Source organism: Tachypleus tridentatus, chromosome 10, assembly GCF_004210375.1.
Source record: "Tachypleus tridentatus isolate NWPU-2018 chromosome 10, ASM421037v1, whole genome shotgun sequence".
NCBI lineage: Eukaryota > Metazoa > Arthropoda > Merostomata > Xiphosura > Limulidae > Tachypleus > Tachypleus tridentatus.
The window spans coordinates 28,083-49,434 of record NC_134834.1 but is presented as its reverse complement, the minus strand read 5'-3'; the positions used below and the strand labels follow the sequence as shown (position 1 = coordinate 49,434).

General features: G+C 33.6%; 1 protein-coding gene across 1 annotated transcript; it reads left to right on the top strand.

Annotated features, from left to right (window-relative positions):
* The first annotated feature begins 453 nt into the window (after window positions 1-453).
* Window positions 454-20,965, top strand: LOC143227993 (uncharacterized). Its single transcript, XM_076459344.1, has 5 exons — window positions 454-488; window positions 4,048-4,206; window positions 15,795-15,895; window positions 19,341-19,512; window positions 20,808-20,965. The coding sequence occupies exons 2-5, from the start codon at window positions 4,095-4,097 to the stop codon at window positions 20,864-20,866; spliced, it is 444 nt and encodes a 147-aa protein (XP_076315459.1). The 5' UTR covers window positions 454-488; window positions 4,048-4,094; the 3' UTR covers window positions 20,867-20,965.
* Window positions 20,966-21,352: the final 387 nt, after the last annotated feature.

Here is a 21,352-nt window from a genome sequence, read left to right as displayed (position 1 = left end):
GGTAGCTCCAGTTACTTTATGTTGAAGTTTCTGCTGGTTTCTTTTTTTTTTTTCTGGTAAGGGTTGTTGTTGTTTTGAATTAAGCACTAAGCTACACAATAGGCTATCTGTACTCTGCCAACCACGGGTATCGAAACCTGGATTTTAGCGTTCCAAGTCCGCAGACATACCGCTGAGCCACTGGGGTGCAACTATATTGGAGAAATAAGCAGAAAATGTAAAAAAATAAATAAAAAATTCGCACGTTTTCGAACACTACAAATAAAATAAACACAACATATCAATAGAAAACACCAACATACTAAGACAACTACAAACAAATTTAAAATCAAAGAAGTTCTACTTATACAAATACTCAAACCAAAATTGAATCAATATGAAGTAACAATTTATACCAATATTAATTAAAAGGTAATATCAAACTGCAACGCCCCCTACAATTTGATTAACGTTTTCAATCTCGTCTCTAAGATGTGTGGATGGTTACCGTAAGTTGCAAATTGTGTTTGTAAATGTGAAGATGGTCTAAGAAATTCGAAACGTTTCGCTGTAGTTTATTTTAATTAAAGTTTTAATATTAATACCACACGTCTTCAGAATACACTTCGTGTCATTGAGTAAATGTGGACAATTTTTAAATATTCAAGATAAACATATTCCTTTTAGAATGAAAAGGGTAGTGGTGAGAAGAACCAGGTTGGTTCACAAAGCATAAGTTAATCATCATAAATATAAGATACCTAAATTGACTGATATGACTATATTTGCTAACTAGAAGATTAAGAAAGTTCGTGTAACAGGAAATTAGGATATCGAAGAGGATGTATGAGAAAAGGTTGGCTGAAAATGTAAAATAAACTAAGAACTTTAAATACATTAAAGATAAATTGTTAGAATGGTGGCAGGATGGTAAAGAAAATCTATTGTATTCTGGTTATGAGATGGCGGGATTATTAAATTTTACCATTGTCGTTGGTGTTTAGTAATGAACATTTAAATAGTTTACCACAAATTGAACAGCTAATAGATTGAAATGAGATAAAACAAATTGACTTCAAAAGTTTTGAAAGAGGTTAAAGATTGGATATGCGAGTCATTTGTAACTATTTTGTTTACCAGTCCTTGAGTAGTGGGCAGGTACTAGAAGATTTGAAATTTGATGGAAGTGGTAAAAATGTTCCAGTAATTATTGAGGTACAACGAGAAGGGCTGGCTTTAAGATTTATTTAGCTTCATGCACAGGAAGGAACAGCGAGGTAGACCAGTAGGTCTTGTTGCCCAAATGCTGTCTGATATATATATTGTGATTTGACTAAGACAATATTTTTTGTTCTTATGTACGAATAATTTCATGCACTTATGGATATCTTAAATTGATAAGTTAAAATATCTTCACGCTGTTATTATCACTCAATGACACTTTCAGAAACAAAGGTCAAAGTTTTCCATTTGTTTCAATTTGATTAAACAGCAAGGTAGGACTTCAACTAATGTTTCCAATGTACACATGCTGCTTTATCAGCATTTTCATTTATATGCATATATCATCTGTACATATACTCTTATTACAATTCATCAAGTATTTTAGTGACTTAAACAGTTGGCTTCTGTTACCACATGGTTGTCTTTGATACTGTATGAATTACCTGTAGAACATATATTCTGTTGTGATGGTGTTACCTTGTAGGAGCTCCCAAAGTATAATTATTTCTACTTATGACTTTGTAAAATAAGTAATTATTGTTAGTGTTCAGATGAATCGAAACTTTGAACTAAATGTCCCTTTACCAAGGTCAAAATTAATGCTGCCACTATTTTAATGTAATACTCACCTGAAAAGCTGAATTCTTTTACCATCTCTAGATCTGTCATACATTCTACAGAGATTGATGAAAGATACAGAAGCAACTGCATGATATACTTTATAGAATCCACATCAGTTGACTAGATACTCAGAATTATTTATGGGAAACATTAGGAAATGTATCAGATTAGAAAATTAACTTTTTAACTTTAAAAGTAAGGAAAGTTGACAACATCCCTTGGCACACTTGCTTCAGCTAAGACACTATGATAATGGCAGAACATGTGAAACATGATGCATCAGTGTCAATTCTCTTCATGTTTCTGTGTGTCACAAATCTACAGGTTTGTTTCAACAAAATATTCAAACACTGACCCATCCTGCATCTGAAAGAAGACAGTCTTTTTATAACATTATCTGTCCAGTGGCTAATGTTCTGGATCAAAATTATTGTTTTGGTTGGTTGGAAGCTGATCATCCACGATCAGGATAAGTAAAATCAATAACTGATAGTCTTACTGGTGTTGAAATGACTGAAACAGAGCAGTGATGGTAACTCTGAATGAAGAAATAGAAATCAGCCACAAAAAGGGACATTTTGTAACTTAAAACATCAAAAATAATATTTTCTTCACTGTTCAAATTTTTCCATGCATAAGGTTGGTTGTATAAGAAACGTACTGTTCTTAATGATTGTCATGACACATCTAGTCTAACTACATCTCTATTCAGCTCAGGTTGTGTAGCTTTCACCTTAACTGAAACATCCAGTCTGACTACATTTCTTTCTCCTTAATTACAACACCCAGTCTGACTACATTTCTTTCTCCTTAATTACAACACCCAGTCTGACTACATTTCTTTTTCCTTAACTACAACATCCAGTCTGACTACATTTCTTTCTCCTTAATTACAACACCCAGTCTGACTACATTTCTTTTTTCCTTAACTACAACATCCAGTCTGACTACATTTCTTTTTCCTTAACTACAACACCCAGTCTGACTACATTTCTTTCTCCTTAATTACAACACCCAGTCTGACTACATTTCTTTCTCCTTAATTACAACACCCAGTCTGATTACATTTCTTTCTCCTTAACTACAACACCCAGCCTGACTACATTTCTTTCTCTTTAACTACAACGCCTGATCTGACTACATTTCTTTCTCCTTAACTACGACACCCAGTCTGACTACATTTTTTTCTTCTCCTTAATTACAACACCAGTCTGATTACATTTTTCTCTTTAACTACAACACCCAGCCTGACTACATTTCTTTCTCTTTAACTACAACACCCAGTCTGACTACATTTCTTTCTCCTTAATTACAACAGCCAGTCTGATTACATTTCTTTCTCTTTAACTACAACACCCAGTCTGACTACATTTCTTTCTCCTTAACTACGACACCCAGTCTGACTACATTTCTTTCTTCTTAACTACAACACCCAGTCTGACTATATTTCTTTCTCCTTAACTACAATACCCAGTCTGATTACATTTCTTTCTCCTTAACTACAATACCCAGTCTGACTACATTTCTTTCTCCTTAACTACAACACTTAGTCTGACTACATTTCTTTCTCCTTAACTACAATACGTAGTCTGATTACATTTATTTCTTCTTGAATACAACAAAATTGCACATTCAGTTACATTTATATAATAGTTCTTTGCATAACAAGTATGTTACATTTATGAAATAGAAGACATACTTCCAATTTTAATTATGTATACATATATATAGTTATATATATAGGTTCACTGTTTACACTGCTGTGTATTTGTAATATACAAAATGTTTATTATTAAAGTGTGATAGAGTTTATATCATTGTTTGCTTACACTGTTTGTATCATTAGTGTTAAACAAAACAGTTATTGTATATATAATGCTTCTATTCATGAGTAAACCACCAGTTTATATTGCATGATGATTTGGAGTTTAGTATTCCAGTAGTTACACTGATATTTATTTCTATACTCAGTGTGGAACTTTCTCCACAATCATGTTTAAACTACAGTGAATTTTGGTAAAACTTGTTATAATTTGTTACAAAACTTTTTGTTTTAAAAACTGATGATATCAAACAAAGAGGACTTGTAACTTTTAGCCTAAAGATGTGAAGGAGTTTATTTAGATATTATTAAGATAATTTTGATGTTAGTATTTGATTAAAACTTTGTAATATTTTTGCAGGATTCAACAACTATCTAATCCTTAACATGTTTTTCTGTAGTTTAACTACAGGCTTTAAAGTTATAAAGGTGAAGTTGTGATGTAACCATGGATGTATTAAAGATGAAAGTTGAACCATTTTCTGAAACAGAGCAGGCTGATTTGTTGAATATCAAATTGATAAAAAATGAAGATGAAGCTTATACATTATATAATAATAGTAAGTATATATATTTAGAAGTTAAATGTTTAATGTTCTCTTCAACACAAGTAGTGTGAGCGTTATCTGTTTAACAGTCTGCATGAATTTTCCTCACTGATTATTAGATATTTTTTATAATAAATAGTAATTTAATTTCCACTGCCAGGTATGTATACCAGTAAAATTAGGTTTATGCTTTCCAACTTATTTTGGTCTTTTTATACAAGTAACCTAAAACCAGTGACAGTGGTGTGATTATAATGAATCTCATTTCATTTTTCTGCTTGTTTCTCAATACAGAAATCATGGCAGTTGTTGCATTGTATTTTATAAATAATGTTGGTGTGGTGTTTGTCAGTGTAGTTTTACATAGTATGGACTTCAATTTTGTACATGGTTTTTGAATAAACTTGGTGTTTACTGAAATGTTGTATTTTGTTATAAGTTTTTCCAAATGTTGGTTATTTTTTGCTGATGTCGGGAACATATGGTATACAGCAGTTTAAGGTTACATTTTTATTTCAAGTGGGTTTTTCTTCTCAAGAAGTCTCTCCCTCTGATCCTTATGGAAACTAAACGACCAATTAACAGTTGGTTTGTTCTAGAAACATTTGTTATAAAGTTTTCCCTCTAACTTGACTGCCACCTATTGGGAATATATGATGTGCAGTAGTGTAAGGTTTTATAGTTTTTTTTTTAATCTTAGGATTTATTATTGTTTATTTGTTGTTGATTGTATTATTTATTTTATCTGGTGAGCATAGTTTTGTGTTCATTTGGTTTCTTAACGTGTCGAGTTTTTGTTTCGTGTGCCGAGTCGCAGGGAAGCTTTTTTCAAGCAACAATGTCTTGTCTGTATTTTTTGAACTTGAGAAAGCTTATAATGCTACGTGGAAGTATGACATCTGAGACATCCATTCATAGGGGATGCATGGTCATTTGCAAATTTTTATCAAGCATTTTGTTAATAGACCAGTGATTCCAAGTATATGTGGGTCAACACTTGTTTGTTCTTTCCAACAGGAACTTGGAGTCCCTCAGAGCTGTGTTTTCAGTTTCACACTTTTCCTTATAAAGATTAATGCCATCAGCGGACAGCTCCCTCCTATATTTGCACACAGTCTCTGTGTCAATGACTTCCACATCTTATGTCAGTCATTGAGCATAAAGTTTATTGAATGGCAGCTACAGACTGCCCTCAGTTGTTTACTGAAGTGGACCACAGAAAATGGTTTTACTTTTCTCACTCTAAAACTGTTTGCATGCACTTCTGCTGCCAAAGGGGTATTGACCCCAATCCCGAGCACTGTCTTGGAGAAGTTGTGCTTCCTGTGGTCCATGAGGCAAAGTTCTTTGGGCTTATCTTTGAGTGTAAGCTGATCTTTATTCCACACATCAAGTAGCTATATGTTAAGTTTACAACAGTACTGAATATCTTCCATGTCCTCTCTCTTATCGCCTTGGGGAGCTACTAAATAACCTGGCCTTGAAGATATTGGATCCTGTTCACCATCAGGGGTTTTGGTTCTTCACATGGGCATTCTGCAGTTCTCCAATCCAGAATTTGAACACTGAGTCACATCTGCCATTTACAACTGTCTTTACTATATACTTCAGAACTTTGATCCTTACCACAACATCCCAACTGGGGTTGTGTTTTCCTTCCTCAGTGCCTCTCAATGTGGATTTCTGTATGTAGTGAGGGGACCTCCCAAGGACGGTTCTGTTCTTTCAGTTTACCTCTTGTGGGATCTAAACATCTATCCACATGTTTGCAGTGCATGGTGAGCCGTGAAGAGGAGGAGAGAATCCTGGTGGTTGAGGGTCCAACCCTAACACACCACTTTGGCCTTGAATTCCTGTAGAAGGCGGCCCTTATGTCAGTCGGCTGGTCCACTTGGGCTAGGGTCATCCAAGTACCAGTGTTGAATGTTTTCAACAGGTGTTGTGGACATTGTACCTGATGCTGGTGTTTGGGTATAGTACTCATGAAACCCTGGCATTACTGCAGTGTCCTTGTTTGACATTGTAGTGTGTCCCCTTGTAATGCTTCATGGTGGGTGGGGTCATTGGGCACCGAAATATTTTTTTTTTCATTATGGATCCTCCAAATAAAAATTTAAAAATAGTGAAAAAACAGTCCGTAGGTAAACAACCATGTCCTGAAGTTTCTGAGCAGCAATCTTTATCATCTTTTCCACCTGTTGTACCTCATTTTCTTATCCTACATTCTCTTTCAGACAAACCTTTAGGGCAAATGTCTCCCTTTTTCATTCAGAAGGGGCTAGAGGGGCTTGCTGGCTCTCCAAAGTCAGTAAAGGAGCTTTGATCTGGTGATATATTGGTGGAAATATCCACATCTCAACACAGTGAACTCCTTTTGCATTCAAAGGCAATTGGGGATATATCTATTGAGGTTACACCTCATGCTACTTTGAACTCATCATGAGGAGTTATTGTTAAGAAGGATTTGAAGAACATCCCTGAGTCGGAGATTCTTGTTGGTTTCTCCAGCCAAGAAGTTTCTGCACTTCTCCAACTTATTTTGTGGAGGCAAATCTCCACTCACAAAGATGGAATTATGATGCCGACCAATGTCCTTGTTCTGACATTTACATTACCATGTCTACCTGCCATCATCAAGGCAAGTTATCATAATTGCAGGGTACGGCCATACATTGCAAATCCTCTTAGATGTTTTCAGTGTTAGAGGTTTGGTCACTCGAAGACATCATGTCGTGGTTTCTTGATGTGCTTGTTGCAGTGGCAAGGACCATGATACCTTTGAGTGTGAAACGGACCCTCATTGCATCAATTGTGATGGCTCTCACCCGTCCTACTTTTGTTCTATCCCTAAACGATTGGAAGAAAAGAGATGCAGCATTTAAAAACAATTCATAACATTACTTACCATGAGGCTTGAACGTTGCTGTGTGCCACTTCATCTCAAATGTATGATGCTGCACTTCATTCCACTACTACAGTGGGACTGCAGATGGAACTCTCTGTACCTCCAAAAGAATCATTCTCAAAACAAATGAAAAGTCTTTTGACCTGCATGGTTAAAAAAGTTGATGAATCAACTTTAGCACCCATCTCTCTCCCTTACATACATTCCAACAAATCTCAAGATCCACTTCCTTTGGTTCTGGGTACAGGCATTTCCTCGGGTACATCTTCTTCTCCCACTTCAAGATGCAACACATCACCATGTTTCCCACAATATCCTTGTCTGGTGTGGAATCCTGCCTCCCACATGGCATGGAAGGCTCAAAAATGGGACTGAGAAAAATTTTTTAAAGGTATCCCACACTTTTGCACAGCATTTTTTTCCAGCAGGCCCGTGCACATGCTCAGTGAGTAAGACGTCAAAGCCAGAAGGAATTTTGGATTAAGTTCACAACCAGCATATCGTCTACCACCAGTCCCAAAGTCATTTGGGACAAGATTCGGAAAGGTTAGTGGGTAATATAATTCTGCTACCTCTCGATTTTGCTCTCTGATGGCCAGGAAGTAGCTGATACCCAGAGCATCAGCTTACTCTGGATGAAAGCTTTCGCCGGGTATCTAGCACTTTTGCTTCTTCCTCCACTTTCTTAGCCATCAAGACTCGGGCAGAGCTGTCACCTCTTTCCTTTTGACTTGATTGTCTCTATGACTATAATTGTCTCTTTACACTTATGGAACTCAAATTGGTCCTTCATTGGTCTGGCAGTACATCTGTTGGACCTGATGATATACACTATGAGATGCTGCATTATCTATCTCCTGCTTCTCTTGATATTCTTCTGATTGTTTTTAACCAGATCTGGCAGGAGAATGTTTCTTCCTGATGCCTGGTACCAGGCTATTGTCCTACCTTTCTCTAAGCCTGGGTAAGATCCCAAGATTCCTTCAAACTGCTGTCCAATTGCTTTGATGAGCTGTCTCTGTAAGACCTTAGAGAGAATGGTTAATGCTTGTCTTGTTTGGTTCTATGAATCAAACAACTTCCTCTCCCCCACCCATTGTGGGTTCTGATGACAGCACTCCACTGTGGACCACCTGATTTGACTTGAAATGTCAATCAGAAAAGCCTTTCTCAAAGGACAACATCTTGTATCAATATTATTTGACATTGTGAAGGCTTATGATACAACATGGAGGTATGGCATTTTGTGAGACCTCCATATATATGGGTTACATGGCCATTTGCCCATTTTTATTAAAATGTTTTTAATGGACAGGAGATTCCAAGTTCATGTGAGTTTGACACTTACATGAGTCTCTCAGGGGTATGTTTAGAGTGTCACACTTTTCACTATAAAGATTAATGTCATCACTGAACAACTCCCTCTTACTGTTGCAAATGGGCTCTATGTCAACAACTTTCACATTTTATGTCAGTCGTCAAACATGAGGTATATTGAGGGGCAGCTACAGACTACTCTCACTCATTTACTGAAGTGAACCACACCAAATGGCTTTAACTTCTCTCTCTCTGAAACCATTTGCATGCATTTTTGCTGCCAACGGGTATTCACCCTGATCTTGAACTCTGATTTGGTGAAGTTGTGCTGCCTGTGGTCTATGAGACAAAGTTCTTGGGGCTTATTTTTGACCATAAGCTGACCTTTATACCACATATGAAGCAGCTACATGTCAAATGTACAAGAGCACTGAACATCCTGTGTGTTCTCTCTTCCACCACTTGGGGAGTGGATGGATGTTCTATTCTAAAGATGTATTGTGCTCTTAATCGATTGAAACTCGACTATGAATCACTGGTCTATGGCTCTGCAGGACCTTGGCATTAAAGATGCTGGACCCCATTCATCATCAAGGACTTTGGTTTTGCACTGGGGCTATCTGCCCCTTCCCCAGTTCAGAGCTTATACATAGAGTCTTGTGAACCTTCTTTGCACCTTTGAAACTTCATTCCTTATCAATGCATCCCATCTCGGGTTATGCTTTCCTTCCTCGGTGGGCCATACTTTTTCAGAACAGACAATCTGCCATTACTCCTTTTAGCCTTCATATCCAGGTGCAGCTGGGTGAATTGGGTCTGTCCTTGGATAACGTTGCTGTATCCCTGGTTAGCCCATCCAACCATGGCTTTTTACAATTCCCAAATGTGACCTATCTTTAAGCCATCTGAGAAAAGCAGACAATCCTGATTGGAAACACTATCTGTTATTTGTGAACTTCTTTTGAACCATCTTTCCATTCCTATTTATACAGATGGTTCCAAATCAGGTAACTGTGTAGGCTCTGCCATGGTTTGTTGTGGTTTGGTGGTTGCACGCAGAATCCCCTCTACAGCTTCTGTGTTCACTGGTGAAATGTGTGCCATTTCTCTTACCCTGGATCACATAGAAGCTAAGCAGAACACAAACTACACTATTTATACTTTCTTACCTAGTTCTTTTCTGGTCCTGGAATCACTTGACATTAGTTCACACCCTGTTCTCGCCGATATTCCAAACTGACTGGCCCATTTCTCTGTAACATATACTTCTATCCAGTTTTCCTGGATACTGGGTCATGTTAGTATTCGCAGGAATGAGCTCACCAACACCGCAGCTAAATCTGTCTGCTCTGGCACTGTCACTGCTGTGCTTGTTCTGTACACAGACTATAGTCCTGTATTCAAGGATTCACCAATGTGAAAACAAGCTTTCCCAAATAAAACCCTATATTGAACTTTGGTCATAAGGATGGGAAAGAGGAAGTTTTTCTAACTAGTCTACACATTGGTCACAGTTTTTTAACTCGTTTTTTTTTTTATCTGGTACTGATGCATCAATGTGTTGTCTGTGTAACACTTAGGTTACAATAAGCCACATTTTACTGTCTTGCTGTTGTTATGACTCAATGATGGCACCATTTTAAACATGTTCTGTCCCAGGGTTTATCTATAATGTTAGACAGTGTTATTGGTGATGGTGACACTGTCCACCTTGGAAATGTTTTTAGTTTTTTAAAGTCCATTAATCTTTTTAATGCTGTTTAAGTTTTTAATTTATACATTAGGCCTTTTTAATGTGATTCCCTTTTAAGAATCAAAGTCCATCTAATTCAATTTGAAATTAGAAAATGGCCATAACATCAAATAACTCGAAACCAGGACTGTAAAGGCTAACTTCAGGTGACTAACGCTGCTGTTTGAACTACCCGTTAATCATCCTGGAGAGCTATAATTAAAATTTTGCTTCAAGTCTTAAATTTTTTATAACTTTTTGAAAATGGCCATAATGTCACATAACTTGGAACCAGGACTGGAAAGGCCAACTTCAGGTGACTGATGGTGGTTTTTGTATTTAGGTGTTAGTCTTCCTGGTGAGCTATGATAATTTCAATTATGCTATAGAATTTGTATTACTGTAGTTTTTCTTTTACTGCTGTAGACTAGATGTAAACATTGGTTTTATGCTATTTATGTTTTTTAAACTTTATTTTGTTTTATCTTAATTTCTTTTTATGGATTTTACTAAATTTAGTTTAATTTTTTACTAGATGTTTGGTGCAGATAGCCTGGCTGCTTTGTGCCATAAAACACCAACCAACCAACCTTCCTCAGTGGGCCATACTTTTTCAAAATAGATTGCCTACCATTTTTTTCATTTGGCCTTTGTATCCAGGTGCAGTTGGATGATTTGGGCCTGTCCTTGGATAACATTGCTGTATACACTGGTCAGCTCATCCAGCCATGATTTATTACTGTCTCCAAATGTGACTGATTGGAAATACTGCCTTCTATTTGTTTAACATCATTTGAACCATCCTTCCATTCCTAATTATACATATAATTTGAAATCAGGTGACTCTGTGGGCTTTGCCATGGTTTGTTGTAGTTTGGTGGTTGCACACAGAATCACCTTGACAGTTTTGGTATTTACTGCTTAATTCTTTGCCATTTCTCTTGCCCTGGATTACATAGAAGCTATGCAGTACACAAACTGCACTATTTATACTGACTCAGTTTTCCACTGGTCCTTGAATCACTTAACATTAGTTCTCACCCTGTTCCCGTTCACCAGGCCACATCGGTATATGCAGGAAAGAGCTTGTTGACAACGCAGCTAAGTCTGTCTGTTTTGGTATTGTCACAACTGTGGCTGTACCATCATACATGGACTATGGTCCTGTATTCAGTGCTTGGCTCTGTGACAGTTAGCAGCTGACTTTAAATGAGTAACATGATAATAAGCTTTTCCAGATCAAACCTTCTGTTGCTCTTTGGCCATCTTGCTTCTTTAAGAATAGGAAGAAGGAAGTTGTCCTGCATAGGCTAAACACTGGCCACAGTTTTTAACTCACCGTTTTCTTTTATCTGGGACTGATGCACCAGTGTGTAGTCTGTGTGACAGTCAAATCACAATAGTCCACATTTTGCTGTCATGCCATTGTTACAACTGTGAGCAGTGACACCATTTTAAACATATATTTACCGTGAGTTCACCCTTGATGTTGGACACTGTTATTGGCAATGGTAACAGTCCACTTCAGTTGTGTTTTTACATTTTTAACTCTATTTAAGTTTTTAATTCAAAAATTGCACTGTTTTGCTTTAACATGATTCCATTTTGCATAATTTAATAATTTTACTTTTATTTTTACTTTTTTACACTGGTTGTTTGGCAAAAATAGCCTAGTTGCTCTGCACCAATAAATGCCAACCAACCAACCACTTTCATTTGATGATGTATCAATGTGGGTGTTTTATCTGGGTGGTAGTTTGTCTTTATTATCTAGACCGGTTTACTTGATGGAGTGATCCTTTATTCCCTTGCTTTTGGTGGCTTTTAAGTTGGTGGTGTACCCCTCATATTGATGCATTCACAAACTCTTTCAATCATCAGGTATCCTTGTTGTGATCTCTTATTTCTCATCCTTACGTTTTTGGTATGGCTGCCTTCACCCAAGTTTGATCAAACCAGTTTCCTTTTTTAATCCTTCGATCTGATTACTTCTTCAGGTAGTTTACTTTGTTCATACAACTCAATGCATGATTCTTCTGATTGCTCCTTATGGGCCCTGCTGGACCATCATTTCTTGCTTGCTCATGTTATGGTTGTTTTCCTTCCCTCTCCCCTTATTCACCAATTTCCTTCATGACCACAGTGGCCAGTTCTGCCTCCTGTACTTCATGCTTATATTTTCTGATCTAATTGGCAGGAGCTGGAGTCTCTTGTGTCGAGTGCCAATTTCTTTGGTTTATTCAATTCATTCTTTATGACCACAGGGTATTTCTTTCCCTGTCCTTACCCATTTGTTCCATCTTTTAACCAGATACATTGACCTCCTCTGCATCCACTTATTGCAGTTCAAGATGTTATTGTCATACAATATACCACTCTACTTGCCTTCTGCTTTCTGTGGGTCATTCCATTCCTACTGTCAGTCAACCTTGTCAGCTCATAAGGGTAACTCCTCCTTTTACCTTCCTGCTCTTTCTCTTTTTACCTTTGTATTTATCTGAATAGAATTCTGTGCATGGTGCATATTTTTTTTTATTATATTGCCTGCATAGCTTTTTTCAAGGGTTCCCAGGGCTGTTTATTCCCAGGCTACTTCTTTCTCTCAGGATCTTTCTCCCTTTACCCTTCTCAGTTGGATTCATTGTTTCTTCTTGTTGGCTTGTTCCTCTTATTCCCTTCCCATCTTCCATTCTTCTGTTTTTACCTCACATACAATTCACCTTTTCCCTTATCTCCTATCTCAGTCAGTCTTTGGAGGAGATTCTCTGGTCAAGCATGTTGACCACCAAGCTAACAGTTGTCTCTTATTGTATCAATCACAACACAGTTTCTGCATCCTTTGGGTATCAGCTCCTGCTTGTTCCTATACTTCAGACTTCAGTGTGATTATGACACTGGGTAAGTTTTTATTTATGCTTTCTCTTCTTACATGCTTCAAACTGATCTTTTGGGATGTACTCTGTGGTGAGTGGTGCCTGTCCAGGTATTCTATAACAACAAAATCTACACTGTATATCATACTGACAGCTGACTCTCGTCAGTGGCAACTGAAGTCAATCTCCTTGCTAATATGTTCGATATCCTCAAGTTCAACAGGATGTGCCTCACATTTTACAAATAAAACCACTTATCCATCATCTCTTTAGTACTCTATCCATATTAAATAACCCAGAACTCTATATTTCAAAGAAATTTCTGTTGTCAAATTCATCTTTTATGAGATAGATTTTGATATTTGATGGTTTCATTTTCATCATACTCACATTTATATAACTCATGTTTCTAATATAATGAACCTCTAAGAGATTCCTTTTTTTTTGAATGTGCTGGTTTTCCCACAGGGTGAAGACTCAGATTTAGTATTTTATGGATGTACAAAGAGATGTAACATTTACTGTTGCTGATTCTTTAAAGGCTAAAACCATTTTATTTCATCTGGCCTCTAGTAAGCACCATGGCCCAGTATTTTAAATTAATACTGTTTTAAGTTGATCAATCAAAATATGATTTCTTGTCATGAATATATTCAATTAACATTTTAGTCTCATTTGTCACTGGTTTTTATTATTTTAAGTGCCTGAGTATCTATAATATTACTGTTTATAGTCATATATGTTTAAGTGCAATGTTAAATAATGGGCTGGTTTTTAAAATGTTGACATTAGAAGGAAGGACACTTTCTGGCAGCACCTGTCCCTAACTCTTTGTTTCTTTTAATTCCTTGTATGCACTATGGTTAGAGAAACATTTGATTAATTGAACATGATGATTGATTGATTACCAGATATCACTAATTATCTATCTCAAGATATGTTGTAAGTTTGAGACTTTTGGCTCCATTCATTGTGTTCTTAAGGAAGACACTGTACTCTAATTATTTAAATTTATAATTGGTAGCAATAAAAGTTAAAACAGTGTTAAGAATGTATCATATGCATTGGCCCACTGATTGGTTGCTTTCCTGTTGCCTCTGATACTGGTTAGAAACATTATCATGTGATAATTCAAAACAGAAATCTACAGAAAAGTCACCCATACTGGATTATACATTCCTTGGGACTCAGCACATGAAACAAAACAAGTACTCAACATATTAAGAAACCAAATAACCACAGCCACAAAACTATGTTTACCTGATAAAATTAACGATAAAATCAACAGAATAAAACAACACTTCATCAACACCAACAAATTTCCTCAAAAAAAGAAGGAAAACATTATATGCACACAACTAAACCAACAACAAACAACAATAAATCCCAAGATACAACAAACAACAGAACCTTATACTGCTGCAACTAATATGTTCCCAACATCAGCTGAAAAATAACCAACATTTGGAAAAAAAATTTAACAAAACACAACATTCAAGTAAACATCAAATTTATTCAAAAACCAGGTACAAGTCCATACTATGTAAAAACTACACTGACAAACACAGCACCAACATAATTTATAAAATACAATGCAACAACTATATTGAGAAACAAGCAGAAAAATTGAAACTAGATTCAAAGAACACAAAATCATCTTCACACTGCGTTTGAACACAACAATCAAATAAATACAACATAACCATAGAAAACACCCAGATATTAAGTAGGGAAATAAATATAAACAAATGCAAAATCAAAGAAGCTCTACTTATACAGCAACTAAAACCAAAATTAAACCAATATAAAGGAGCACCTTTATACCTATACTAATTAATAACCTAACATTTAACTGCAACGCCCCCTGCAGTTCGGTACCATTTATACTCTCGTCCCTAAGACTTGTCCATCAACGGGCACATTTAAACACTGTCTTTCTTAACCTGAAGATGATGTAGGAAGGTTAAACATTGTTCTCTCCTTATCCGTAAAAGTGTTAATACCTACACCAGTCGTTCTGAGATACATTACCTTGAAGTGCTGGGTTCTTCACTTTGACAGGTCCAATCATGGCTTCCTGTTGTCCCTCATACTACCTAGAAACATTACCATGAAGTGCTGGGTTCTTCACTTTGACAGGTCCAATCATGGCTTCCTGTTGTCCCTCATACTACTTAGAAATATTACCATGAAGTGCTGGGTTCTTTACTTTGACAGGTCCAATCATGGCTTCCTGTTGTCCCTCATACTACCTAGAAACATTACCATGAAGTGTTGGGTTCTTCACTTTGACAGGTCCAATCATGGTTTCCTGTTGTCCCTCATACTACCTAGAATCATTACCATGAAGTGCTGGGTTCTTCACTTTGACAGGTCCAATCATGGCTTCCTGTTCTCCCTCATACTACCTAGAAACATTACCATGGAGTGCTGGGTTCTTCACTTTGACAGGTCCAATCATGGTTTCCTGTTGTCCCTCATACTACCTAGAATCATTACCATGAAGTGTTGGGTTCTCCATTTTGACAGATCTAATAGTGGTTTCCTGATGTATGTATCCTTCTCCTAGGGTCCTTGTACATATTATATTTTGCATATTTTTGATAATAGTTTTCTTGTGAATGTCAGGATACCTATATATCACAAAGTAAATTGTACACCAGATCTGTTGATCTAAACACATTGTGTTGTATTTCAGTATAATGTAGTGAAGCATGATTTATCTTCAGTGTTATTATAGACAAATAAACACTATTTATACTTCTACCAACAGGGGGAGCTGATTTATTACAACAAAGATCTTTACAAACTATTTTAAAGTTTGGTATAGTGAAAGAGGAACAACAAGAGAACTGTAATGAAGGAAAACCTGAGGTAATTTTTGTTTAAAACTTTATAGTTTTTATTAACAACCTTATAAAACTGAAGAGATGTCTTTCTGGACTGTATGTAACTAAAACAGATTGTTGAAGTGTTTTAAATCATCAGACACATTATAATATTAATGTTTCTATCAAACAGTTGCTACACTGTTCTTATTGTAGTATAAATAATATTATAATATTAATGTTTCTATCAAACAGTTGCTACACTGTTCTTATTCTAGCATGAATAATATTATAATATTAATGTTTCTATCAAACAGTTGCTACACTGTTCTTATTGTAGTATGAATAATATTATAATATTAATGTTTCTATCAAACAGTTGCTACACTGTTCTTATTGTAGTATGAATAATATTATAATATTAATGTTTCTATCAAACAGTTGCTACACTGTTCTTATTGTTGCATGAATAATATTATAATATTAATGTTTCTATCAAACAGTTGCTACACTGTTCTTATTGTAGTATAAATAATATTATAATATTAATGTTTCTATCAAACAGTTGCTACACTGTTCTTATTGTAGTATGAATAATATTATAGTATTAATGTTTCTATCAAACAGTTGCTACACTGTTCTTATTGTAGTATGAATAATATTATAGTATTAATGTTTCTATCAAACAGTTGCTACACTGTTCTTATTCTAGCATGAATAATATTATAATATTAATGTTTCTATCAAACAGTTGCTACACTGTTCTTATTGTAGCATAAATAATATTATAATATTAATGTTTCTATGAAACAGTTGCTACACTGTTCTTATTGTAGTATGAATAATATTATAATATTAATGTTTCTATGAAACAGTTGCTACACTGTTCTTATTGTAGTATAAATAATATTATAATATTAATGTTTCTATCAAACAGTTGCTACACTGTTCTTATTGTAGTATGAATAATATTATAATATTAATGTTTCTATCAAACAGTTGCTACACTGTTCTTATTGTAGTATAAATAATATTATAATATTAATGTTTCTATCAAACAGTTGCTACACTGTTCTTATTGTAGTATAAATAATATTATAATATTAATGTTTCTATCAAACAGTTGCTGCACTGTTCTTATTGTAATATGAATAATATTATAATATTAATGTTTCTATCAAACAGTTGCTACACTGTTCTTATTGTAATATGAATAATATTATAATATTAATGTTTCTATCAAACAGTTGCTACACTGTCCTTATTGTATTTTGAATAATATAATAATATTAATGTTTCTATCAAACAGTTGCTACACTGTTTTTATTGTAGTATAAATAATATTATAATATTAATGTTTCTATCAAACAGTTGCTACACTGTTCTTATTGTAGTATGAATAATATTATAATATTAATGTTTCTATCAAACAGTTGCTACACTGTTCTTATTGTAGTATGAATAATATTATAATATTAATGTTTCTATCAAACAGTTGCTACACTGTTCTTATTGTAGCATGAATAATATTATAATATTAATGTTTCTATCAAACAGTTGCTACACTGTTCTTATTGTAGCATAAATAATATTATAATATTAATGTTTCTATGAAACAGTTGCTACACTGTTTTTATTGTAGTATAAATAATATTATAATATTAATGTTTCTATCAAACAGTTGCTACACTGTTCTTATTGTAGTATGAATAATATTATAATATTAATGTTTCTATGAAACAGTTGCTACACTGTTCTTATTGTAGTATAAATAATATTATAATATTAATGTTTCTATCAAACAGTTGCTACACTGTTCTTATTGTAGTATGAATAATATTATAATATTAATGTTTCTATCAAACAGTTGCTACACTGTTCTTATTGTAGTATAAATAATATTATAATATTAATGTTTCTATCAAACAGTTGCTACACTGTTCTTATTGTAGTATAAATAATATTATAATATTAATGTTTCTATCAAACAGTTGCTACACTGTTCTTATTGTAATATGAATAATATTATAATATTAATGTTTCTATCAAACAGTTGCTACACTGTTCTTATTGTAATATGAATAATATTATAATATTAATGTTTCTATCAAACAGTTGCTACACTGTCCTTATTGTATTTTGAATAATATAATAATATTAATGTTTCTATCAAACAGTTGCTACACTGTTTTTATTGTAGTATAAATAATATTATAATATTAATGTTTCTATCAAACAGTTGCTACACTGTTCTTATTGTAGTATAAATAATATTATAATATTAATGTTTCTATCAAACAGTTGCTACACTGTTCTTATTGTAGTATAAATAATATAATATTAATGTTTCTATCAAACAGTTGCTACACTGTTCTTATTGTACTATAAATAATATTATAATATTAATGTTTCTATCAAACAGTTGCTACACTGTTCTTATTGTAGTATAAATAATATTATAATATTAATGTTTCTATCAAACAGTTGCTACACTGTTCTTATTCTAGCATGAATAATATTATAATATTAATGTTTCTATCAAACAGTTGCTACACTGTTCTTTTTGTAATATAAATAATATTATAATATTAATGTTTCTATCAAACAGTTGCTACACTGTTCTTATTGTAGTATAAATGATAGATTTTTTGTTCTACTTTTTCTATCATAATAGTATTAGTGTTAACTGTCTATAGGTTGTACATCTAATTTTTTATATTTACTGCAATATCTGGAGTCAGGTCCATAGTATCATTTCTTGACATAAAAGTATAAATCAGGATATAGAAAATGGAAGATATTTTACATAAAAATAACATCTCTTTATTTACAGTATTATATTATTATTAAACCAAGTATGGTTTTTGTGTAATTATTTAGATGACAAAAATGTCAGGTCACTAGATCTTCTATTTTAATTATTGTCATGACTTGTATATTAATGTAGAACTACGTTTGACAGAAATCAAACTGCTGTTCTCTCTATTTTTTACATCTTTAGGTTTGAACTTATTGAGTAAAGATTAAAATAGTTTAGTTTTGCTTTATTTCAATCTATTATTTTTATAGTAAATAAATATATTATTTAAAACAGGTACAATATTTCATTCACTACATTCAGTCTAAAGTGTACTTGTAATAAAATAATACTTATAACTAATGAAGTAAACACAAAATGTAAGTTAGATGTAGTCTTTTTATTTGTTACACATAACTCACTTTAAGATGTTAGATTGATATCATGATATTTTAAAGTATATGTAACAGATATGAAACTTCTTTTGTCTACATTTTATCTCCTTTGTCTTTGGACTTATTGAAAAAGATTAAAATAGTTTAGTTTTGTTTGTTACACATAACTAATTTTTAAATATTAGATTTATGTCATGATATTTTTAATTAATCAACTGGAGATTATATTATGTGTTTACTTTAGTGATACCACTGGTTGCTGTTTATATTGACCTGTTGAATGTGTTGTTTTATTTTAGGATATCTTTGTCACAGTTAAAACAGAACAGCCTCATGACCTACCAAAAGATGAGGTCATTTCAAAATTTAGTGTCAACAGTGATGATGATTTGGATAATTCAGAATATGGTGTTATTAGTGTGAAAACTGAATTACAACAATGTACTGAATCTAGGTTGGAAAGTACATCTGGTAAGTACATATGTCTCCTACAAACTGTAAATTCATTGTAACTTAAAACACTACGTTAGATACTTGGTAGTTTGTTAAAAGTTACTGAACTATGTACACAGTATTAATATGTGGTGTATTAGATCTGTGTTTATTGTGTTGTTTATACCTGTACTTGGTAACTATTGTGTGTAATGTTATAAGTGATAAAATAACATTTAAATATGTGGAAGTTTGTGTATATATAAGAATAGACTGTTAAAATTTATCCAGAAATTACTTTTTGTAGCCATCACGTTCCCATAGTTTAATTTAGACTTAGCCTAATGTAAATGATTCTCTCAAACATGAAATGTTACCTGCATTTTATGTTCTCACTATAGATTAAAATGTAGAGGAAAGTATTTCTAAATTATTAAATATGAAATTTATATCATAATTTTTATATATTTAATGTTTTTAATATAATTTTGAATTATATAATGTCAAAACTTTTGAAAATAGATATAAATTATGATCAAGAGGAAATAGATGGAGAGACCAGTCCTTCTTACTATGAAATGAGAAAGAAACTTTCAAACTAAAGAATTTTTATTATCTTTTTAGTGCTTTATGTAAAGATTTTGTTGGTATTTTAACAGAAGGTATATTGTGAGGATTAATTTAGTGTATTACAGTATTGAGGAAAAACAAGATGTTAACAAACACATCATTTATTATAAACATGGTTTCTCCAGTAGTAGCATCATCAGATACAGACTGAAATATTGTGCAGTAGGGTCGATACAAATGTTTAAACAAAGAACTGGAAATGATCTTTTGAACTTTTCTGAACTTGTTTTAGACATCAGTTTATTTATAAAATTTTGCAGTCTGTCCTGTGTTTCACAGGTATGTATATTTTGCAGTCTGTCCTGTGTTTCACAGGTATGTAAATTTTGTAATTTTTTTTTCCTGGATGAAATTGGTATTAGTTTGAATGAGGTGAGATATAAAGGTTGAATCTATTTTCCTCAGTGTCCAGCTTCCAGAGTTTTCTTTAATTCTCATTTGTCTGAAACATCCTGTTTGACCTGTGTATGTAGTGTTGCAGTCTTGTCCTGTTAATCAGGAAGCACTATTGTTGTATGAAGGTTTCCAGTATAGTTCATCTTTAACTGTTTCTTGTTGTTGGTGTTCGGTACAATATGTGAATATAGTAGTTTTAAATTTATGGCTTTGAATTTTTAAACAACAATGTGTTAATTAATTTTGTTGTATAACCATTGTTAACAACACTTTGTTTATAGTATTTAATTCAATTTTATAATCTTCAGATGACAAGGGTATGGTAATAAGCCAGTGTAACAAACAATGGAACACGGCAAGTTTGTGAGATACTAGATGTCTTGAAGAAGCAAGCATGATGGTGTCACTATAAGTCAGTTTTCTGAGGATCTTGAAGGAATGTATGCTGTTATTTAATATTTTAATCCAGAAAATTAATGCTTCCATGTCAACAAATTCCAAAATAAATTTGTTTTGTGAATTTATAAAAGTTACATAATTATTGATGTTTGAATTATGTCCAGAGAGAAATCACATCAAGATATACCATCATATTGTCTACAGCTGAAGTTATCTACTCTAACCCTTTCTGTTGAATCTGATCTTATACTTCCATTTTATGTTTTCATTACTGTTTTACTCCAGGTTGACAATACTATACCATCATATTGTCTACAGCTGAAGTTATCTACTCTAACCCTTTCTGTTGAATCTGATCTTATACTTCCATTTTATGTTTTCATTACTGTTTTACTCCAGGTTGACAATACTATACCATCATATTGTCTACAGCTGAAGTTATCTACTCTAACCC